At 36.2% G+C, this 25255-nt stretch overlaps 1 protein-coding gene across 2 annotated transcripts in view; it reads left to right on the top strand.

Annotated features, from left to right (window-relative positions):
• USP43 (ubiquitin specific peptidase 43) overlaps nucleotides 1-25255 on the top strand; it is a 110073-nt gene that overhangs the window by 51076 nt on the left and 33742 nt on the right. For both annotated transcript variants that reach the window (XM_074311932.1, XM_074311933.1), the window contains exons 7-8: nucleotides 11304-11454; nucleotides 24998-25109. In XM_074311932.1, the coding sequence (XP_074168033.1) occupies nucleotides 11304-11454; nucleotides 24998-25109 (263 nt within the window). The remainder of the gene's footprint in view (nucleotides 1-11303; nucleotides 11455-24997; nucleotides 25110-25255) is intronic.

The raw sequence follows: 25255 nt of genomic DNA, 5'->3' as shown, positions 1-25255 counted from the left end.
ACAACAAAAACTAGTGAAATTTCATGATAAACTGGTCCACTTCAATATAAAGCCTACACCAGGGCTGGGGAAGGTCTGTACCTATAAATCTCTTCCTCCTCTTGGTCCCAAAGTGATGAATAAATAAATGAATGTTTTTAAGTACTTACTATAAGTGAAGCTTGTATATCTTAGTACTTAGCTGGGGATATTAACAGAAAATCAGGAATATCATTTATCTCAAAAAGCTCACTCTCTAATGGAAGGAAATGACGTATATAAGAGAGGTCAACTATAGGGCAGATGGAAAGACCTGAAAGTTCTAAGCACCAAGGTAGCTGGCAAAGCCAGGGGTCTCAGGGAACATTATCAGGTGAGATAGGAAGGTTCAGAGGATCTTGGGATACAATGGCAGGACAGGTGATAAGTTCTAGAGAGTCTTAATTTTACTGAAAGGATTGTAACTGTAAATCTCTGTTCATCCAATCAGTGATTAACTGTCTGTACCACAACAAGAGTATTTTGGGTTGGGAGAAAGATTGGAAAGAGTTCTATCTCCCACCATTGGGGAGGGGGGTGGAATTGGACCCAAGGATCCAAGCAGAGTAGAAATTCTCAGTTCTGGATTCCTTTCCATAAAGGTAAGAAGGGCTAATGTCTAATTACCAGAAATTGGGGTAGTCTTGGCAGGAAGATTGGGAAGATTCCCTATAGGACTTACTTTGGGTGGATTCAACCAGAATGATACCAATAGGAATAATTTTTCAACTCCCAAATAACCCGAAAGTCTTCTCTCTCATCTTTTTCTTCTGTATGTCTTTACCAGAATATGTTAATTTTGCAGTTTCCTTTATTTTTGTTCTATACAAGTTATTTTCCTGACACAAAATATAGGAAAAATTTACCTGTGACAAACCTTTCTATAGTTTCCAATGGCTGTCAGCTTTTCCTCATCTCCTGAATGTTTACCTTTGGTATTTCTGTCACAAGTATTCCTTGTCAGTATATTGGGCTTGTGTTTGTGTTTCCAACCTGTTTCTGGCACATGATCTTGCTCTGATTATTGGCATCTGTCTAATCCAATAAATTGTGATTCAGATCCTCTGGTCTTGGCTCCTTCTGTTTCTATAATTAACCAAAGGCTGACCTTTTCCTTTCTATATTTAACCCACAAAAGCTCACCCTGACCAGTTCTGTTGTATAATATCAAAAATATAGATCCCTATAGATTCTGTTTTTATAGTCTAATAGATTCTCAGAAATGTATTTTGTCTTATTCTGTGATATTCCTTTTCTAACAACAAAAAGGACAAGGTATGAAGAACTATTTGGAGCTAAGGAGTAAAAGATGAATAAAGGGGAGATAAATCTAATTAGATAAGGCTATATGAAATAGCTATTTGCTTTTCATCTTATAAAGAATGTTAGTTGGAGCAGCTAGGTGATATAGTAGGTAGGGCACCAGCCCTAAAGTCAGGAGGACCTGAGTTCAAATGTCACCTCAGATACTTAACACTTCCTGGCTGTGTGACTCTGGGCAATTCACTTAACCTCAGTTGCCTCAGCCAAAAAAGTCAGTTAAAGGCATCCCCAATCAATAATATGACTTTAGCATGAGAAGGAATAGAAAGTTATTTACTTAGAGGGTCCCAAGATTCCCAGGAATATTTAACAATACAAACTAAGGTGAAAACAGACAAAATAGTTAAGTAAAAAGATTGGCAAATAGAGTGGCCAGGAAACAGGCAAATGACCAAGAATTAAAATGACCTCTTTGGAAGTACAAGGTACCATTTTCATCAATATTGTGAAAGACAAATAGGGGGGCTTTAAAGGGGAAAAAGGGATATAATTGAAAAGGGATATACTACTTTTTATTTATTTATTTTAATTTCCTTTTTTTTTTTTTTTTTTTTTTTTTTAAATTATAGCTTTTTATTTACAAGATATATGCATGGGTAATTTTACCACACTGACATTTGCCAAGCCTTTTGTTCCAATTTTTCCTCTCCTTCCCCCCACTCCCCCTACCCCAGATGGCAGGTTGACCAATACATGTTACATATGTTAAAGTATAAATTAAATACAATATATGTATAAATGTTCAAACAGTTATTTTGCTTTACAAAAAGAATCGGACTTTGAAATAGTGTACCATTAGCCTGTGATGGAGTTAAAAAGGGTTAGGGTTGTCCAAGAGATAATCTTTGAAAGTACTGAGTAAATTCTGAATTGTAATCCAGACAGCTTTCTTTCTGTAATTTTGGGACAAATTGATCTACCTGCTATTCAGACAAATGGAATCCTTTCATCATGCTATTATGATTATAACATGCTTCTCTGCCAGGTGTAGGATAATGTTATATCTTGCTATATGTGCTATGCTATATGATCTGCCTCAGAATCTCAAAATGAAGCCATGTATATAGTGCCATCCTTTCATTTTACAGATAAGAAAACAAAGGCCCATAGAAGGCTTAAGTAATTGCCTTAGATCATATTCATATACTCCAAATGTTATCTATTGAGAACAGTGTAATGTTCTAATTTGGTTTTCCAGAGGTCTTGGAAGCAGCCTTCATTTCAGCTCAGTAATCACTACAAGAATAGTCAGGTGTTAAAGTCAAAATCCTTTATTATCTCCTTCACAGTCTAGTTTCCTTGCCTGGGGCCCGGACTAGCTTCGTAAAGGCCTTCCAAAGTCTTGGTTTCAGTGGAGAAGATAAGTAGGACAAGCCTGCTATCACTGTGGTATGAGATGGAGTGTATGAATCTGGCTCTGCGTCCCTTCAATCATACTGAACTTAGAGAGCTATTAATCACCATGCTAAACTAGATAACCATTGTTTCATCAATTCCACTGAGTTAGCATCTTAAAAGAATCCTTGTTTCATGTTTAGAGTTCTGGCCCATAAAAGAACAGAGTACAAAATTATATTATTGTATTGCTAATTCTAAATGTTATGTCTCTTCTAATTCAGCCTAAAGTAAAATTAGCTCTTTTTCTATTTTACTTTGCTTATTGCGAGGTAAGGAGAGCTGAAAAAGTCATTTAGTAACTTGTCACAAGATGCATAAATCCCTTGGGGGGGAGGGGAGATATATATATATATATACACACACACATACACACACACAGACACACACACACACACACACACACACATATATACGCTTTTTTTTAAAAATCAGCAAATAGTTGCCTTCTTACCCTCTTATCCCAAAACCTTTTTAGTTCTAACCAATTGAGATTAAAAGAAAAACAAAATTTCTGAAACAACATATATAGACAAGCAAAATATATTTTTACACTGGCCACATAAAAAAACAAACAAACAAAACAAAAACAAAAACAAAAAAACATGTCTTATCCTGAGACATTTACCTCACTATCAGGTGTGATGGGTAGCATGTTTCTGCAGGAAATCTTCATTGGTTATTGCAATGATCAGAGTTCCTAATTCTTTCAAAGTTATTGTTGTTGTTTTAAACACATTGTCAGTGTATTAGTTGTTCTCCTGGATTTATTTACTTCACTCTGCATTAGTTCATACAAATTTTTAAAAATCATACTTTCTTATTTTTTGAAGCACAAAAGTATTTTACCATGTGTATGAACCATAATTCTTTCTCCAATGGATAAGCATCTCTTCATATTCTCACTCTTTATCACCTGAAAAAGACCTACACAGATTTTTGTACATCCTTAGTTTATGTTGTTTAGAACTAATTCTTCCCTTAATCTACCTTCCTTCTAATTTCCTCTGTTCCTCATTTCCTCCTGTTTTCTTATCTAATGAAACATATTTCTCTGACTAACTGTATATATGTGAATTCCCTCTTTTAACTAGTTCAAAGAAGAGTGAAGTTCAATTGTTACCTGTTCCTCTATATCCCTCCTTTTTGTTTGTAATAATGTCTATTTGAGCACCACTTGAGTACCTATAATATTTGCTAACCTTCCTTTTCTTTCCTAAACTCCCATAATATTTCTCTTCCCCTCTTTTTCTGTTCTTCTCTTAAAATTATGAAAACATAAGAGAGAACTATTTGTAGGCAATGACTCTAATTAGACTTTGTCTATGACTCTTGAAGATGATAAATGTTCAGAGGTGACACATATATTACTTCCCCATTTTTAAATGGGGTGTTTAAGCAGTTTATTCATTTTAGTATTCTCTTCACTCCTGTGTTTGAAATTCAGAGTTTCTCCAAGTTCTGATCTTTTCATCATGAATGTTTAAAAGTCCTCTCTCTCATTAAAAGGCAATTCCCCAGTTCCTATTCTACCTTGCCACTGTGTAGAGAGCTGGAAATCTGAAAAGGTGTGCTTGAATCAGACAACAGAGCACTTAAGGGTAATTACCTATTTGATGTGAGATAATGGCTCTCTCTATATGCATTTAGATGATATGGTAAAGTGATGGCTCTCCTCATGATTGGACCTTGCTTAATGTTTGGTGGTGAGGTAATCATAGGCAAGGATTGGAGGGCTGAGGGAGAGAAGTCAGACGCACTTGGCTACAGAAAAAGGAGGAGAGGGGCTGGAGAGTCTGTACTCCAGAATCCAGAATACATCTTTGGCAAGCCGTGTGGCAGCTTGCCTTGCTTCCTTCACTTTTCCCTTTAAAGACCAAGAACTTTGATTAATCCTGACTCTGACTGATCCTGAGGCCCTCCAGGGAGCTATCCTGGACATTATATTTGGGTGGCCCAAAGTAGACTAAGGACCTGTACACAAAGCTCAGTTGTAATTTCAGTGAAGAAGTCCCTGTGACCAGGAAGTAGGGTGAGTATTAAAATAGACAAGGAGCAAACTTTGTTAAGGGCTGAAATGAGGCAGATACTAGGAAAAGAATCTCTCCCATTCCCAATCCCACCCCCATCCCGAGGGAGCCCTATAGAAAGCATACTTAGGTTAATAAAGAGGCAAGATTTGTTTGTAACTTGGGAGCATATTGGTGGGCTTTTAGACACATTAGAATGCATAGAAGATGACAATACTCCCTAAACTAATCTATTTATTTAATGCTATACCAATCAGACTTCCAAGAAACTATTTTAATAACCTAGAAAAAATAACAACAGAATTCATATGGAACAACAAAAGGTCGAGAATTTCAAGGGAAGTAATGAAAAAAAAATTAAGTGAAGGTGGTCTAGCTGTACCTGATCTAGAACTGTATTATAAAGCAACAGTCACCAAAACCATTTGGTATTGGCTAAGAAATAGACTAGTTGATCAGTGGCATAGGTTAGGTTCACAGGGCAAGATAGTGAATAAAAATAGCAATCTAATCTTTGACAAACCCAAAGATCCCAAATTTTGGGATAAGAATTCATTATTTGACAAAAACTGCTGGGAAAAGTGGAAATTAGTATGGCAGAAACTAGGTATGGACCCACATTTAACACCACATACTAAGATTAGATCAAAATGGGTCCAAGATTTAGGCATAAAGAACGAAATCATAAATAAATTGGAGGAACATGGGATGGTTTACCTCTCAGACTTGTGGAGGAGGAAGGAGTTTGTGTCCAAGGGAGAACTAGAGACCATTATTGATCATAAAATAGAAAATTTTGATTACACCAAATTAAAAAGTTTCTGCACAAACGAAACTAATGCAAACAAGATTAGAAGGGAAGTAACAAATTGGGAAAACATTTTTACAGTTAAAGGTTCTGATAAAGGCCTCATCTCCAAAATATACAGAGAATTGACTAATTTATAAGAAATCAAGCTATTTTCCAATTGATAAATGGTCAAAGGATATGAACAATTTTCAGATGATGAAATTAAAACAATTTCCACTCATATGAAAGAGTGTTCCAAATCACTATTGATCAGAGAAATGCAAATTAAGACAACTCTGAGATATCATTACACACCTGTCAGATTGGCTAAGATGACAGGAACAAATAACGATGAATGTTGGAGGGGCTGTGGGAAAACTGGGACACTGATGCATTGTTGGTGGAGTTGTGAAAGAATCCAACCATTCTGGAGAGCAATCTGGAATTACGCCCAAAAAGTTATCAAAATGTGCATACCCTTTGACCCAGCCATACTACTACTGGACTTATATCCCAAGGAAATACTAAAGAAGGGAAAGGGACCTGTATGTGCCAAAATGTTTGTGGCAGCCCTTTTCATAGTGACTAGAAGCTGGAAGATGAATGGATGTCCATCAATTGGAGAATGGTTGGGTAAATTATGGTATATGAATGTTATGGAATATTATTGTTCTGTAAGAAATGACCAGTAGGATGAATACAGAGAGGCTTGGAGAGACTTACATCAACTGATGCTGAGTGAAATGAGCAGAACCAGAAGATCATTATACACTTCAACAATGATACTGTACGAGGATGTATGCTGATGGAAGTGGATTTCTTCAACATAGAGAAGAGCTAATCCAATTCCAATTGATCAATGATGGACAGAATCAGCTACATCCAGAAAAGGAACACTGGGAAATGAGTGTAAACTGTTATTTTTACCTTCTGAATCCAATTCTTCCTGTGCAACAAGAAATTCGGTTCTACACACATATATTGTATCTAGAATATACTGTAATATATTTAACATGTATAAGACTGCCTGCCATCTGGGGGAGGGGGTTGGGGGAGGAAGGGACTTCTCCAGGCTCTCTTGCCAAGCTTCCCTTTCCTTTTCCCATTTCTCTTCCAGCTCTCTTGTGAGAGCCTTTTTGATTTCCCTCTATGAGATTCTTTTGTATTGAGGAGCAGCTCATATCCCTCTTAGGGGAGTCATCTGGGGACAGTCTGTTTTTAGTCTCCTCAGTGTTTGAAGTCTGCTCTCTCTCTCCATACAAAAGCTGTCAATCGTTAGAACACTTTTAAATTTTTTGTTCATTTTGTCAGAGTAGGAATCGAAGAAAACAAATTGACAAGAGAAACAATTGGTCTGTTTTGCGGGGGATGGGGCTGGATGGTATTAATGGGCTTCCTCTACAGACTGGGGGTAGGGCAGCAGAGAGCCACTAACAGAACAGCAATGACTGTACTGAGTCTGCGCTCTGAGGCTCTGAGAAAGCACTGAGTCAGTCCAGGTGGGGGTTGGGGGTGGCCGGGTTCTGAGAGAAGCTGGCTTTCCGGGGTTTTAATCTTCACCTCTGGTGTTTACACCTTCTCCCTGCTCCTGGCTTGCTGCCAAGATGGAGTATCCACATTGGGGAAAAAGTCTTTTCGCAGAAATGGCAGAGATCCACCCCTCCCCCTCCAGTCTGAGCTGTGTGAGCTGCCTGTCTTGCTCTGGCTTGCCTGCCCTCAGTCTGCGCCCAGTCTGATTGACCCTCCCCCGAGCAAACACAGACCTTTTCTGGTGACTTTCAAGGATGTCTTCTCTTGGTGGTTATTTGTGGATTTCTTTCTGGGTCATTAAATCTGAGGCTTGTCATGAAGTAAGTTCTGAGAGAAAACGAGGAGCTCAAGCAGCTGTCTGCCTCCACGCTGCCATCTTGGCTGGAAATCCGCAATGGATTTTTAAAGAAAAGGTTTCTAAGATTTATCTTAAAGAACCAACTATCTTTACAGATGCATCCATACATGACATTTGTGCTGTATACTCTCATGATTTAACTATAAAGACAGTAGTCAGAACTCCTCTTCAGTCCACTCAGCAGAATGAATTGTATGCAATTATGCTAGCTCTTATTATCCACGAGATGTAAATATAATATTTGATTCGGCCTATTCAGTAGGTGTGGCATAAAGAATTGTCACAGCCCAAATAAAATTTGTAGCCTCTAATATATATCAACTCTTTAAGGAACTTCCAGAGCAAGTGAGAAAGCATCCAGGTAAGATTTATGTCTTGCATGTCCACTCTCATAGTGGACTTCCAGGTCCTATTTCTGATGGTAATTCAAAGGCAGATAGCCTTCTAACCATGTTAGCCAATATTCCTTTATTCAGGCAGCCCCCAAGAATCTCATTATAAATATCACTAGGCTGCTGGAACTTTACGTTTACACTTTGGAATAATAAGAGAGGAAGCTAGGAGCATAGTAAAAGCCTGTACAGCTTGCCTTCTTTTCCATACTCCTGTGTGATCCACTATAATGTGATCCATTATAAATCTTTTAGTTGTTTTCTGTCTTTTATCCATGTCGTGGTAGACACCTTTTCAGGATTCACTTGCAATATTAGTAGCAGAAGAGACATCCCAATCAGTCTCTGAATTCCTTATAAAAGCATTTGCAATTATGGGTGTGCCACAAGCAAAAAAACACAGATAATGGACCTGTATATTCTTTTAAACATTTTGCACATCTCTGGCATACCCTTTAATCCTCAAGGATAGGCAATAGTAGAGAGTTGAAACAGAGACATGAAGACACTCCTCCAAAAACAAAAGAACGGGGGAACCATAGGTAACCATAGAGAACTTCTAAATTTATCTTTAAACAATTAACTTCTTGATTTTTGACAAAGATGCACTGGCTCTGGCAGACAGCTTTTATAACGCACCAGAAGGGCAATATCCAGTGTGAGCAGCTCTTCCATCATCTTTAGATAATTGCCAGGTGATGTGGAGAGATCCAGAAAGTGGTTTTCAAAAACTTGAAGGGCTCATTGGATTCCCTGACACGTGAAGTAATACACAGTAGATTGGTTTTGGACTATCTCTTATTTGCAGAAGGAGGTGTGTGTGTGTGATTGTTATTTACATACCCTCCTTCTAGGACTTCTGGAAATCTTTTTCAACACCATGTTGATTCATATTGTTTGTTATATCACAACTTGCATGTACAATTCATGTTGTGCATACCTGTTTCTAGTAAGACCCTTCTGCCCAGAAACTCGCTAAGTATATCTGGTTTGACTCTCTACTTCCCTTTGGTGTTTTTCATCTCTCTTCCTGAGAAGTCAGAGGGGGTGTGACCACCTATGTTTTAAAACAAAAAAAAGTGGGAGATATAGAGGGCTGAAACTCTGAAAAGGTATGCTTGAATCAGACAACAGAGCACTTAAGGCTAATTACCTATTTGATATGAGATAATGGCTTTATAAACATATATTTAAATGGTATGGTAATGTGATGCCTCTCCTCATGATTAGCACTTGCTGAATGTTTGGTAGTGAGGTAATTGTAGGCAAGGATTGGAAGACTGAGGGAGAGAGGTCAGACGCACTTGGCTGCAGGATGTGTAGGACAGGGGCTGGAGATTCCCGACTCTAGAATGCAGGATATATCTTTGGCAAGCTGCCTCCTTCACTTCTTCCTCTAAAGACCAAGAACTTTGATTTATCCTGACTGACTGATCCTGAGGCCCTCCAAGGAGCTAGCCTGGACATTATACCATTGTAGCATTTTGTGGGCAAAAATAAAAGCTTGACTTCTGGAATATTGTGTTACAGATTCTCTTCTAATTTATAGTGGAAGCTGCTAACTCTTATGTGATTCCAATTGTTGGTTCTCAATACTTGAATTCTTTCTTTGTAGCTGCCTGCAATATTTTTTGTTGACCTGGAAACTTGGGAAGCACCTTTTATGCCAAGCTATTAATTCCCTTTCCATTTCTTTCTTTCATAATTCTCATTTGTTTCCCATTTAAATAAATTAAAAAAAACTTTCTCATTTTATTTATTTTTAAAAAATCACTAATCTTCTTTTTGTAACCCTTCATTGCTTCCAGGAATTATAATTGAATTTGTGCCCATGCACAAATTTCTCTGAGGCATTGTTTGTAGGTATTTTAGATTTATTTTCTTCTTATACATTTGTGCCTTGAACATCTCTGCCACCATAATAATTATTATGTGATTCTGTTTTTGTTTGCCTATTCTTGCAGCCTATTTTGTAACTCTGGATTTGATTTTAGGGCTGAGCTGCCACGCTTTTGGAATGGAATTCTAGACTGGACTATCTGTTGCTTTTTTGGAGTACTCAGTGTAGTGTTATTCTAGTATCTTAGGGGCAGGCAGGGAACACTTTAGGGCTTTTTTTGCTTCCAAAAGAGTCTGATCCAGAGCAAAATATAAGTGCTTGCCTCTGGTCTCAGCCTAGCAAGTCCCTGACTTTGTTTGAGTCTGAGCAGCAGTAGCATGCTTCTATACTTATGCCCTTGTCAGCTAGCTGAAAATCTCTGTTGGTTTAATGTATAACAACCTATGTAACAAATGTATAAGAAGAGAATAAATCTTTCTTGTATATCATCCAAGCTCTCCCAATCTGATAATACCTTGGTTGTATACATATTCCCTTCTCACTCTGTCCTGGATCAAATGTAGAACTATGTAGTAAGTCACAAAGCTGCCAGTTGACCCCTGTTGCTTTTAGGACCTTCTTTTGTTCTGGTGTGCTGGGGATTGGAGTTTTTTGTGCTGTGCTGCATGCTACACCTTGATCCTGTTTTCCATATCTGCATACCTCTACCCATCTTTCTATGCCAATCTCTACCAGCAAAGGACTTACTCATACTTTTTTCTGGATTTCTCCATCAGAATTTGGCCTGGTGCATTTAATAGATTTGTTTGGAGAAATTGTGGTGCTCAACTTCAATTGAAGTGCTCAACTTCATCATTTTTTAAATTTTGCCCAAGAATTGGATTTGGATGATCTTGCATTGGACCAATACTATGAAGGATTTTTATATGTTGGCACATATGCATGTGTATATATTATCCCGTTAACTAAAAATAAGATATAAATTGTATGGCAATTAAACAGAGGCACTTGGTTTATTAACTACTGATGTTGCCTCCTTACATACAAAATGGTGTGGTATAGGTACTAGGTTTCTGAAGCTAATTCCTATTTTATTTTACACATGTCAGAAATAATGTTGAAACTGATAATGTTCCTCTCTATTAAAGAAAGTCTGTAACATTTTGAAGTTCACGTCATGACAGGTAGTCATGACTTTGCAAGTTGGATGAAATGAAGAATATTTGCAATGTAATTAGCATAGTATCTGGTGCATAGCAAGTTTTGTATAAAGGCCTATTCCCTCCCCAGTTTGCTAACAGTAATAACAACAGCCAACATTTATACCATGCTTTCAGGTTTATAAGGTCCTTTCCTTTTAATATCTTGCAAGAGTAGGTAATGCAAATACCACCAAGGGCCCTGAAATGCCAAGAAATTATAAATTGCTCATTATCATGCTCATGATCATAGGCCTCAGATACAGGATCTCTCTCTCTCTCTCAGCTCTAAATCCATCATTCTCTTTCACTACTTCCTTGTTATTTGAAGTGAAGCATTAGAATGAAAGGAGCACGAAGTTAAGCCCAGTAGAGTAGTTCATATAAACAACAAAACTTAATTCTCTTATGTTCATTCTTTCTTTTAGATTGTTCCTCCAATATTCAATTCATCAAAAACAAAGGCCAAAGTCTTCCACAGATGCCTGCCTTATCAACTGAATCTTGGTCTTCTGGGAATGGGAGCAAAGTGCTAATTCTACTCTGTAACTTGGTAGGATCAGGACCCAAAGCTAAAAGGTATGTTATAATTCTTGCTAGTTTTTTTTTTTTTTTTTTAATTAGCTTAACACTTTTAGTGATTTTGAGATATTTGACTTGTTTTGGCAAGGACTAGAATCCTCCCTGAGATTAAATTTTATGTAAATAGTTATGGGTATAGCTTGTACTTCGTTTATCATACTTAGTATAATATAAAAAAAATTGCCATGTAGACACATCCAAAATAGACCACTCTTCATAGAAGATCCTTGTTCTTGACAAACTTATATAGATTTCTATGCTTTTCCAAAGGAACTATTTTTAAAGAGTATCAAAAACCATGTTCTGATTAAGAACTTTATTTTAATATATCTGTCAAGTTAATGCCACTAGATATATAATAGGAATGTTCTAGTTAGTGAACACATTGGAAATGCTCATTATGATCTGAATGGCTCAGTTTAGTTGGCTCATTTTGTATATGTAGCTCTGCTATTCAGAATCTAGTCTCAAATTTGATGGAAACTCTAGGAGAATGAAGAAATAATAGATTTTGGTTCTTAGAAGATCACCTAAAGAATTGAGTTCCATAGTTGTCAAGTGAATCTCCCATCAAAGTCACTTTGCAGTTCAGCCTATTTGCCACCAACAAAAGCAACTATCCTGACCCACATCAAAGTCTTTGAAAGCTGTCTATTTGGAAGCAAGATCTAGATGGAGTGATATTATAGTGTACAAAAAAAAAACTACTAGATTTCTAGGAAAAAGTGTTTAAATTAATCTCTTTTCCTTTTACATTACCTACATTTCCACCTCCCACTTCCAGAGAATAATCCCTTATAACAAAGTATTTTAAAAGGAAAGAAACCTATTCAACATATTCAAAAAGATTGACATTATATGTGGTGTTCCATGTCCAGAGTCCCTTCATCATTACAGATAAGCAAGTAGTGAGTATGGTGCCTTCTTATGACTCCTGTTTAAAGCTAAGCTTGATCATTGTAATTTTAAAGCATTCAGGTTCAATTTTTTGGTATTTCTATTTCTATTGTTATATTTATTTATTTATTATTTTATTTATTTATTTATTTATTATATTTTAGTGGTTCTGTGTAAAGTTCTGTTGTCTCCAGAAACTGTTGATCGCTCTCTGGGAGGAGATCTGCTGTGTCAACTCAATCTCTCGGCCAGATTCTTCTCCTGTAGAGAGCTGCCAACTGTGACCTAGAGTAGAGACTCCTCCTCCTCCAGAGTGCTGCCCTCTTTTAATCCTCCCAGAGAATGGACATGGGATAACACAAGGGCTTGTGGGAAAATTACTTCTACCAATGAACTTGCTCCTTTTAAACATTAAGCTCCTCCCCAGAAGTTCAAAGGGGTAAAACTCCTCTTAAAGGCCAGAACTAGAGAATTGTTAAGTACTGACTTAGCACTTAGTAAGAACCTAATACCTCATTATCTCATTAGCACTTAGTAAGAACCTAACAGTTCTGCTTATTCCATTTCACACCATAAGCCTTCCCATTCTTTTCAGTATTCATCATCTTCATTTTTTTTTAGCAGAGAAATATTACCTTCACATACCATAATTTGTTTAACTATCCTGTATTGCATGGGCATCTACTTTGTTTCTAGATTTTTTGTGATTACACAGAACTTTATTAAAAGGAATAGAGTTTCCAGGAATAGTGTTATGGACCAGAACTCTGAACTTGAAATAAAGGATTCTTACAAGGTACTAAGTCACTGGAACTGATAGAGACAATAATTATCTAATTTAGCATGGTTCAGTATTATTGATTTAATCCTGCAAGGAGATGTTATGGGGCAGAACTTAAAACAAGGTACTCAGTGGAATTGAAGAGATAGTGGTTAAATCTAGTTTAGCATTAATTGAATTCTACAACAAATAATGGTTTCCTAGTGATGATTGGTTTGTACTTAGTGTATAGCATATAAGCAAGAAGCTCTCAGGGCCAGAAAAGACAAGAGCCCTAGAAGCTCTCGGAGGCTGAGACAGATTCATTTCATCTTCCACCATTGTGGTGGCTGCAGGATGAAACACAAACCTCTAGATTCAGAGACATGCAGAGAGATTCAGAGGGCAGAGAAAGGCAGGAGCTCAAGCTTATGGAACCAAGGAGAAAGATAGGCTTCTAAGAAAGCTAACCGGGCCCCAAGAAAAGAAACAAGACTTTGAAAGAGACAATAAAGGATTTGGACTTTAATACCTGTCTACTCCTGTGGTGATTACTGAACTGAAACAAAGGCTGCCTCCAGAGGCCCCAAGAAAACCTCAATAGAGAACATTACATTTTAGAGAGAATATTACAGAATAGGAAGGTAATAGCCTCATTATTCTCTGCTCTTATCAAAGCTCTCTAGAGCATTGCACTTTAAGCATCTGGTGCTGTGGTTTAAGGGGGATATTAATAAAGATAAATTGACATATTTATGGATGTTTAATCTAGAGAAGAGAGAACTAAGGGAACCATTAGAATAGTTGTCTAAACATATTTCAATAGCTACACATGGAAGAAGGATTGTTATGTTTGGTTGGTTCTAGAGAGAAGAATCAAAAGCAAAAGGTGGAAGATGGGGAAAAGACTTATGTCAGAATATTCTTCCTGTGGTTTTTAATTCGGTTATAATTTTTTTTAAATTAATTTTATAATTATAACATTTTTGACAGTACATATGCATAGGTAAGTTTTTACAACATTATCCCTTGTATTCCATTCTGTTCTGAATTTTCCCTTCCTTCCCTCCGCCTCCTCCACTAGATGGCAGGCATTCCCATACATATTAAATATGTTATAGTATATCCTAGATACAATATATGTGTGCAGAACCGAATTTTGTTGTTGTTGTTGTTGTTACAAAGGAAGAATTGGATTCGAAAGGTAAAAATAACCTGGGAAGAAAAACAAAAAATGTAAACAGTTTACACTCATTTCCCAGTGTTCCTTCTTTGGGTGTAGCTGATTCTGTCCATCATTGATCAATTGGAATTGGATTAGCTCTTCTCTATGTTGAAGATATCCACTTCCATCAGAATACATCCTCATATGGTATTGTTGTTGAAGTGTATAATGATCTCCTAGTTCTGCTCGTTTCACTCAGCAACAGTTGATGTAAGTCTCTCCAAGCCTCTCTGTATTCATCCTACTGGTCATTTCTTACAGAACAATAATATTCCATAACATTCATATACCATAATTTACCCAACCATTCTCCAATTGATGGGCATCCATTCATCTTCCAGCTTCTAGCCACTACGAAAAGAGCTGCCACAAACATTTTGGAACATACAGGTCTCTTTCCCTTCTTTAGTATTTCCTTGGGATATAAGCCCAGTAGTACCACTGCTGGATCGAAGGGTATGCACATTTTGATAACTTTTTGGGCATAATTCCAGATTGCTCTCCAGAATGGTTGGATTCTTTCACAACTCCACCAACAATGTATTAGTGTCCCAGTTTTCCCACATCCCCTCCAACGTTCGTCATTATCTTTTCCTGTCATCTTAGCCAATCTGACAGGTGTGTAGTGGTATCTCAGAGTTGTCTTAATTTGCATTTCTCTGATCAATAGTGATTTGGAACACTTTTATATGAGTGAAAATAGTTTCAATTTCATCATCTGAAAATTGTCTGTTCATATCCTTTGACCATTTATCAATTGGAAAATGGCTTGATTTCTTATAAATTAGTCAATTCTCTGTATATTTTGGAGGTGAGGCCTTTATCAGAACCTTTAACTGTAAAAATGTTTTCCCAATTTGTTACTTCCCTTCTAATCTTGTTTGCATTAGTTTTATTTATTAAAAGCTTTTTAATTTGGTGTAATCAAAATTTTCTATTTTGTGATCAACAATGATCTCTAGTTCTCCTTTGGTCACAAATTCCTTCCTCCTCCACAAGTCTGAGAGGTAAACTATCCCATGTTCCTCTAATTTATTTATGATCTTGTTCTTTATGCCTAAATCATGGACCCATTTTGATCTTATCTTAGTATGTGGTGTTAAGTATGGATCCTTGCCTACTTTTTGCCATACTAATTTCCAGTTTTCCCAGTAGTTTTTGTCAAATAATAAATTCTTATCCCAAAATTTGGGATCTTTGGGTTTGTCAAACACTAGATTGCTATTTTTATTCACTATCTTGAACTGTGAACCTAAACTATTCCACTGATCAACTAGTCTATTTCTTAGCCAATACCAAATGGTTTTGGTGACTGCTGCTTCATAATATAGTTCTAGGTCAGGTACAGCTAGGCCACCTTCATTTGTTTCTTTTTTTTTTTTTCATTAATTCCTTTGAAATTCTCGCTCGACCTTTTGTTCTTCCATATGAATTTTGTTGTTATTTTTTTCTAGGTCATTAAAATAGTTTCTTGGGAGTCTGATTGGTATAGTACTAAATAAATAGATTAGTATTGTCATCTTGATTATATTTGCTCAGCCTATCCAAAAGCACTTAATGTCTTTCCAATTATTTAAATCTGACTTTATTCTTGTGGCAAGTGTTTTGTAATTTTGCTTATATAATTCCTGACTTTGGCATGTATACATATATATATATATATATATATATATATATATATACACACATATGTGTATATATATATATATATATATATATATATATATACATATGTATATATATGTATGTATTCCCAAATATTTTATATTATCGACAGTTATTTTGAATGGAATTTCTCTTTGTATCTCTTGCTGTTGGATTGTGTTGGTGATATATAAAAATGCTGAGGATTTATGTGGATTTATTTTGTATCCTGCAACTTTGCTAAGGTTATGAATTATTTCTAATAGCTTTTTAATAGAGCCTTTGGGATTCTCTAAGTATACCATCATATCATCTGCAAATAGTGATAGTTTGATTTCCTCATTACCTACTCTAATTCCTTGAATTTCTTTCTCAGCTCTTATTGATGAGGCTAGTGTTTCTAGTACAATATTGAATAGTAATGGTGATTGTGGGCAACCTTGTTTCACTCCTGATCTTATTGGGAAAGGTTCCAGTTTATCACCATTACATATGATGTTTACTGATGGTTTTAAATATATGCTCCTGATTATTTTAAGGAATAGTCCATTTATTCCTATACTCTCAAGCATTTTTAGTAGGAATGGATGTTGGATTTTATCAAATGCTTTTTCTGCATCTATTGAGATGATTATATGGTTTTTGTTAATTTGGTTATTGATATATTCAATTATGTTAATAGTTTTCCTAATGTTGAACCAGCCCTGCATTCCTGGTATAAATCCCACTTGGTCATAGTGCATTATCCTGGGGATGATTTTCTGTAGTCTTTTTGCTAATATTTTATTTAAGATTTTAGCATCAATATTCATTAGGGAGATTGGTCTATAATTTTCTTTCTCTGTTTTCAGCCTACCTTGTTTAGGTATCAGTACCATGTCTGATGGAATTTGGTAGGACTCCTTCAATCCCTATTTTTAAAAATAGTTTAAATAGCATTGGAGTTAATTGTTCTTTAAATGTTTGGTAGAATTCCCATGTAAATCCATCTGGTCCTGGAGATTTTTTCTTAATGAGTTGGTTAATAGATTGTTCTATTTCTTTTTCTGAATTGGGATTATTTAGACTATTTACTTCTTCCTCTGTTAATCTGGGCAAGCTACATTTTTGAATGTATTCTTCCATTTCATTTAAGTTATCGAATTTATTGGCATAACGTTGGGGAAAGTAACCTCTAACTATTGTTCTAATTTCTTCTTCATTAGTGGCAAGTTCTCCCTTTTCTTTTTCAAGACTAACAATTTGCTTTTCCTCTTTCCTTTTTTTAATCAGATTTACTAAGGGTTTGTCTATTTTGTTGGTTTTTACTTAGAACTAACTCTTAGTTTTATTAATTAATTCAATAGTTTTTTACTTTCAATTTTATTTATTTATCTCTCCTATTATTTTTACAATTTCAAGTTTCTTGTGTGTCTGGGGGTTTTTAATTTGTTCCTTTTCTAGCACTTTTAGTTGTAAGCCCAATTCATTGACCTTCCCTTTCTCTATTTTATTACTTCTTTGGCTGTATCCCACACATTTTGGTATGATGTCTCATTATTGTCATTTTCTTGGGTGAAGTTATTAATTATGTCTATGATTTGCTGTTTCACCCAATCATTCTTTAGTATGAGATTATTTAGTTTCCAATTATTTTTTGGTCTATTTTCCCCTGGCTTTTTATTGCATGTAATTTTCATTGCATTGTGGTCTGAAAAGGATACATTTACTATTTCTGCCTTACTGCATTTGATTTTGAAGTTTTTATGCCCTAGAATATGGTCAATTTTTGTATAGGTTACCTAAACTGCTGAGAAGAAAGTGTTCTCCTTTCTGTCTCCATTTAGCTTTCGCCAAAGATCTATCATATCAAACTTTTCTAGTATTCTATTTATCTCTTTGACTTCTTTCTTATTTATTTTGTGGATTGATTTATCTAATTCTGAGAGTGCAAGGTTTAGATCTCTCACTATTATAGTTTTGCTGTCTATTTCTTCTTGCAGCTCTCTTAATTTCTCTTTTAAGAATTTAGATGCTGCACCACTTGGTGCGTATATGTTTAAAAGAGATACTGCTTCATTGTCTATCCTACCCTTTAGCAAGATATAATGCCCTCCCTTATCTCTTTTAATCAGATCAATTTTTGTTTTTTCTTGATCTGAGATCAGCATGGCTACCCCTGCTTTTTTGCCTTCACTTGAAGCATAGTAGATTCTGCTCCACCCTTTTACCTTTATTCTGAATGTATCACCCTGTTTCAGGTGTGTTTCTTGTAAACAACATATTGTAGGATTCTGGCTTTTAATCCAGTCTGCTAACTACTTCCTCTTTATGGGGGAGTTTATCCCATTCACATTTATGGTTAAAATGACTATTTCTATATTGCTTGCCATCCTGTTAACCCCTCCTTATGCTTTTCTCCTTTCCTTCCCTCTTACCCCCCTTCCCAGTATTAAATTTGTGAGCACCACTTATTTTTCACAGCCCTCCCTTTTTAGTATCCCTCCCCCACCTTAAAGTTCCTCCCCCTATTTTACCCTTTTTCCTCACAATTTCTATATTCCCTTCCCCTTAGCTTATTCCTTTCCTCCCACTTTTCAATGATGTGGAAGGAGTTTTACCATAAAACGAATATGTCTATTGATACACACTATGTTCATCCCCCTCCTTTCTTTCTCTCAGATATAATAGGTTACCTTTTCCTCTTCATGTGATATAATACCACCACTTTACCCTTTTTTATGATGTAATTTCCTTTTTACCTCTGGTTTCTAGGACAAATTATACATGTGTTCTTTACATATCTTTATGGCAGAAATATAGTTCTCAAGATTTCTTTTTACCTTTTTAGAAATTTCTTGAGTTCTGTATTTGAAGATCAAACTTTTTGTGTAGATCTGGTTTTTTTCATCAATAATAGATGGAATTCATTTATTTCGTTAAATGTCCATTTGCTTCCCTGGAAAAAGATGCTCATTTTTGCTGGATAAGTTATTCTTGGCTGCATACCAAGTTCTTTAGCCTTTCGGAATATCATATTCCAGGCCCTTTGCTCATTTAATGTGGATGCTGCTAGATCCTGGGTTATCCTTATTGTGGCTCCTCCACATCTGAATTGATTTTTTCTATCAGCTTCCAATAATTTTTCCTTTGTCTGATGGTTCTTGAACTTGGCCACTATATTTCTTGGCGTTTTGATTTTAGGGTCCCTTTCAGTAGGTGATCAATGAATTTTTTCAATGTCTATTTAGACGTTTCCAAAATGTCTGGGCAGTTCTCTTTGATAATTTCCTGGAAAATAGTGTCTAGGCTCTTTTTTTCCTCATATTTTTCAGGGAGTCAGATTATTTTCAGATTGTCTCTCCTGGATCTGTTTTCTAGGTCTGTTTTCTTCCCAATAACGTATTTGACATTCTTTTCTATTATTTCATTTTTCTGGTTTTGCCTTACTACTTCTTGGTTTCTCCTTGAGTCATTCAATTCTACTTGTTCGATTCTAATTTTCAATGATTTATTTTCTTCACTCCCTTTTTAAATATCTTTTCGTAATTGTCCAATTGAGTTTTTAAGTGAGTTTTTTCTTCTATGGAATTTTTTTTTGTTTGTTTCATCAATTTTATTTTTTAGAGAGCTGTTTTCTTTTTCCAACTCACTAATTTTATTTCTCAATGATTTGATTTCTTTATCCACTCTGGATAACTTCTACAGATCCTCTTGCCAAGCTTCCCTTTCCTTTTCCCATTTCTCTTCTAGCTCTCTTGTGAGAGCAGATCATTTCCCCCTTAGGCGATTCCTCTGGAGACAGTCTGTTTTTATCTCTTCAGGGTTTGAAGTCTGCTCTCCATACAGAAGCTGTCAATGGTTAGAGCCCTTTTAAATGTTTTGTTCATTTTGTCAGAGCAGAATCAAAAAACAAATTGACAAGAGAAACAATTGGTCTTTTTCTGGGTGGGGGGATGGGGCTGGATGGTGTTTCCGGGCTTCCTCTACAGACTGTGGGAGACAGCATCAAGAGGACAGTAATGACTGCGCTGTGTCTGCGCTCTGAAGCTCTAAGAACTCCATTAGTCACTGGGAGGGGAGGGGGAGGGTGGCTAGGTCCTGAGAGACATTAGCTTTCCGGGGGTTTTTTCTTTACTTTCGGTGTTTACACCTTCTCTGCTGATCCTGGCATGCTGCTAAGATGGACTATCCACACTGGGGTAAAGATCATTCAGCAAAAAACGGCAGAGATTGTACCCCTCTCCCTTCTGCTCTGAGCAGTGTGAGCTGGCTGCCTCCCTCTCGCTGCTTGCCCTCAGCCTGTTCTTCCCCTCCCCCAAGCAAAAACAGACCTTTTCTGGCGAATTTCAAGCATGTCTTCTGTTGGTAATTATTTGTGGTGTTTTTTTCCAGTCAAGCATTAATTCCAAGGCTTGTCATGAAGTAAATTCTGAGAGAAAAAGTGGAGCTTAAGGAGCTGTGTCCTTCCTTGCCGTCATCTTGGCCGGAAGTCTTCTATCATAATTTCTGACAGACATTGAGTTCAATGAGGAAAATATAGAGTGGAGAAATATAGGGAGGATTTCATGGAGTAAAATGAATCAGAAATAGTCAGTTCAGGAGGGATAAAAAATGTTCAAGAAGAATATTCTAAAGATAGAAACGAAATCATTTACAGTGAGAAGAAAAGAAATGGGATGTGTCAGAAGAGAGATGAAAATGTACAATGACTTGTTTACCCAAAATGTTGTAGGGATAGATGAAGGGATATATAATGTATATTTCATGAAATGTAAGCCTAAGCTAGAAGGTAAACATAGGGGCAGAATAGCTAACAGACTAAAAATAGTGTAGAAAAGATACTGAAGATTTTGCATTGAGCTGTCTAATAAAATGATAATTCAGTAGTGATAAATGTTGAATCTTCACTTGGATGCAAAAAAAATTCACTTTGTTAACAGAGACAGCATAGATAGATTCTTCAAAACTTCTAGGAGTTTTTGTGGAAAATGAGTCAGTATAATGTGTATGACAGGCAAAAAAGAAAGGGGCAGCTAGTTGGTATAGTGGATAGAGCATCAGCCCTGAAGTCAGGAGGACCTGAGTTCTAATCTGGTCTCAGACACTTAACACTTCCTGTGTGACCCTGGGCAAGTCACTTATCCCTATTGGCTCAGCAAAAAAAAAAAAAAAAAAAAAAAAAAATATATATATATATATATATATATATATATATATATATATATATATATATGTATATATATGAATTGAATAGGAGAAAAAGATAAAGAGACAGAAACAGACAGACACACAGACACACAGAAACATGGCTCTCAGAAATAGGGAGGTGACAATTCTACTTCTGCCCTTATCAGGTCTTATCTGAATTATGTCAGCCCCTCAATCCCTCAGTTTTCCCCCAAGGCATCACTATTATACTAGCTAAACTCTGATCTCTTCCCCATCTTGATCCCTTGGAGAACAATTCAATTCTATACTTTTTTTTTCCTCTTGTGCCCCCTTCCCCATTATAGAATTACTTATATTTTAGCCTTAGGTCACTCTCACTATCCCCTACCTTTGCTTCTACATAAGTACTACTTAATGAAGACAGAGAAAATCACAAAACCTTTATGTTTGAGTCAAATACAAGTTTATCTTACATAACTTCATTTTGTCAAATCTATTTTGTAAGGAGTTATATGCTTTTTCCATTTTAATAACTATTTTGTAAGGAGTTTTCTAAAGATAATTTCTGTTTCTTTTTCCAAATTCTCCTGCAATGTTCTCATTTCCTTTCCCTATTTTATTCTAACTCTCTTTTAAGATCCTTTTTTAATTCTTCCAAGAGAGCCTTGTGAGATGGGGACCAACTCATATTATCCCTTGGGGCTTATCTGAAGATGATCTGTTTTTATTATCCTCCATGATTTGAGGTCTGTTCTCTTCCTCCATAAAAATTGTCTATGGTCAGAGTTCTTTTTCCTTTCTTGCTCATTTTTTTTTTTTTTTTTAAGGTGGAGTTCTGCTCTTAGGGCAAAGGAGAGATTGTCCCAAGCTTCCTTAACAGGCTACAATGGTGCTGACTAACTTCCAGTGCTGCATGGGCATGGCCAGGTTCTGTGTTATTCTGGGGTTCAGAATCTCACTCTTTGCCTCTTGTATTCATTTTGGATGCCTCATCTCTAGGCAAATTAACCTAGAAAAAGTATTGGGAACTATAGCTGTCATAAACTATTTGAAGAAAGAAGAAAAATTTACTTCTTCTGATTTATAGTATGAGAAGCAAGATATCCAAATGTGTAAAGCTCTTAGGAGAAATATCAGTATTTAAGTCAACACTGTTGCTATCTACACTGTCACAGTATGTAAGATATAGTATAATGTTCTGTTGTCTCTAAATTGTAGATCGTTCTCTGGGAGCAGGATTTCTTGGGGAGCTTCTGGAGATAGCCTTCCTTTCAGTTCTGTATTGTGTTCTTCAAAGTCTTAAATCTTTTCCTGTCAGAATGTCTCCAGCCAGCTTCAGTCTCTAGCTCCCTCTGAATCCAAAGCCTTCAGCCAGCACAAAGGTAGACGTGGGAATGAATCAGACTCTGCCTTCAAACCTATGGAATTCTGGGTTCCCAGAAGTCAATAATAGTTGTAAATCTCCCAGAAGTCCATGAGCAGGCTTTTCCTTTAGACTTGTGAATCTGTTCTTGTCCAAATGTCCCCAGCCAGCATCACAATAGAATCTCAAATGACCTCTCCTTCCTGAATCATGGCTCCTTATTTCCTCCCAGAGAATGGGTTTGTGGGTACTCCATGGACTTGTGGGAACACCTTACAACCAATGAGCAAACTCTTTTAAAGGTGTTAACTCCTTTAAAGGTGTAAACTCCTTTTAAAGGTGTGAACTAAAGGTTTGAACTCTGAGCTAGAGAATTGTTAAGTACCGCCTTACCACCTAGTAATAATCCTAACAATATAGGTATTTGGGTAGGAGATCATTTTCTTCTCGATGTACAGAGATTAATTTAGGAAAAAAAAAACTTTGATTAACATTTATGCTTTAGTATAAAATACAAGCTTCATTTTTCTGCACTGTGGTGCATGTAAGTCATGGCTTCCAAATATCATCTGCTCTGTTGATGTAAGTCCAAAATTCTTGTGGCTTCACAAAAGTTTCTCTGAATTGCAAGGTTAGAAACCATCTATCACTATGCTTGTTATTTTTCCAAGGCTTGAACCACTTGCTGCAGTCACTCTGCTATGATTTGTTTGCAGTTGTTTTAAATGATTTGGGAAGAATGTGAGTGCAGCAGAATTAGTGTGAAATATTCTTCAATTTATGGTCAATGACAGGGACAGTAAACCCTTTGGATTTGTGTGAAACAGGTGAAGGTGATATTAACCAGACTTCTTATACCTCCACATCTGAGGTTTCTGAAAGTAAAAATATAGGAAAATATTGGAGTCAGTGTTTCTAAGTGATCTCTAATATGCAGATAATGAGGGTAGTCAAAGTTGTTAATGTCATACTCTCCACACAAACTAAGCAATGGTGAAGCTAAAACTTTCTTAAATCATAATTTTTGGATTAGTTCTAATCAGATACTTAGGATTCCATGTTATTTAACAAACAGTGTCCTACTTCTTGTGCTGTTTATAATGAATTCATAAGAAATTTAGTTCCCAAAATGGCAGAGTAAAGGCAGTACCTCTCAGAGGTCCCTCAAGTTTTCCTTCAATCTATATTAAAATAATATCTCAAAGGGAATTCTAAAGTAGTACAACCAACAAAAGGATGAGGTAAAACAATTTTTCAGCCCAAGATAACTTAGAAGGATAGCAGGAAAAGTCTGTCTCATTGGAGTGAGAGGGGAGTGCTGTCCGGCATGGGCTAAGCCAGCTCAGGCCAGGCTTTGGCAAGCTAGTAGCAGTCTTTTGGGGTGGCAACTTGGCAGCTCATGGCTTCTAGAGCTCTCAACTCATAGAAGTGAGTTGATCACTGGTCAGAATGAGATTATAGGGGACCCATTACTATCATTGGCAGCAGGACTCTGTTGCTTTACCTACATACAATTCCAGCCCATAGTTCCAGGGCAAAAAGGAGCATCAGCAGACCCTGAATTTTGTTGTTATTTTTTTCTAAGTCATTAAAATAAGAAGTCAAGAATCTCAAAGGAAATAATTAAAAAAAAAAAAAAGGCGGGAAGGAGGGGGTCTAGCAGTACAAAATCTCAAACTAAACTCAAAGCAATAATTATCCAGACTATGTGGCACTGGATAAAACGTAAAAATGTTGATTAGTAGAGTAGTATTCTTCTCATGCTGCTACAGTTGGAAGTTGTAGAATTTCATGGCATGCTAAGAATTATATAGCTGTAAGTATTAGGGGGAAATAGGCTTTAATATATTGTCAATAAAGAATGTCATTAAGATACTGTGTATATCATTAGAGAGCTATAATAGTGAAAAAAAAGATGCAAAGCAGGAGCAAAGAATATCTGAAGTACATGTTTGGTTTACATCTTTTTTATTATCACAAATAATGAGATTATTCATTTGTACTTATCAGTGGATCATTTTGTACCTGTCTAAAGATTTTCCTTGTTCTATATGCTTTACTGTTATTCCTACAATAACAAGACATCTAAAGAAATGCCACCAGCATATTAATTGGTGGGATCTATTGGGTAGGATTATAGAAGGAGAGGGATATGATTTTCATGGGAGACATCATATACAGGTTACAGATGGAAACATTTGAAATAATCAGATCCATTGATGTCTTTTAAAGATCCAGTTATATGCCGTTTCTCCTTAAGTATTTCTCCATAGCTCAAACGCCCTTGACTAAAAACACATAAAAAACAACTGTCCTGTATATGTGCAGTCAAAATGTAGTTATTGGCCATTTCTATCACACGAAAGACACTATGCTAAAGACAATATTTTATTGAAAACAAGAGTTTAAGAAGGATAAACATCACTCAATCAGTTAAGACTCTCCTGTAGTTATTTAGTTTTTCTATTATTGAAAGAAACTTCTCTATGTCTTACTACAGATTTGGTCCACCTTTACTATTGAGAGAAGATAGAGCCATATCCTGGGACCAGCTCCAACAACAGGTCTTCAATAAAATGAGATATCTAATTAAACAGGAAGTGCCAGTGCAGGTTGGTATGAGACTTCTGAACACAGACCAGATTGGAGAGAATTAGGATATAATTTGCTAATTAATTTCAAGGAGAGGTCTTATGATTTCATGTATGGGCTAAAGCATTAGAATCTGGATTTCAAACTTTCCAAATTTTCATTAAAG

This window comes from Sminthopsis crassicaudata, chromosome 4 (assembly GCF_048593235.1).
Source record: "Sminthopsis crassicaudata isolate SCR6 chromosome 4, ASM4859323v1, whole genome shotgun sequence".
NCBI classification, from domain to species: domain Eukaryota; kingdom Metazoa; phylum Chordata; class Mammalia; order Dasyuromorphia; family Dasyuridae; genus Sminthopsis; species Sminthopsis crassicaudata.
The sequence above is the reverse complement of the archived record's forward strand: the minus strand, read 5'-3'. Positions and strand labels throughout refer to the sequence as shown.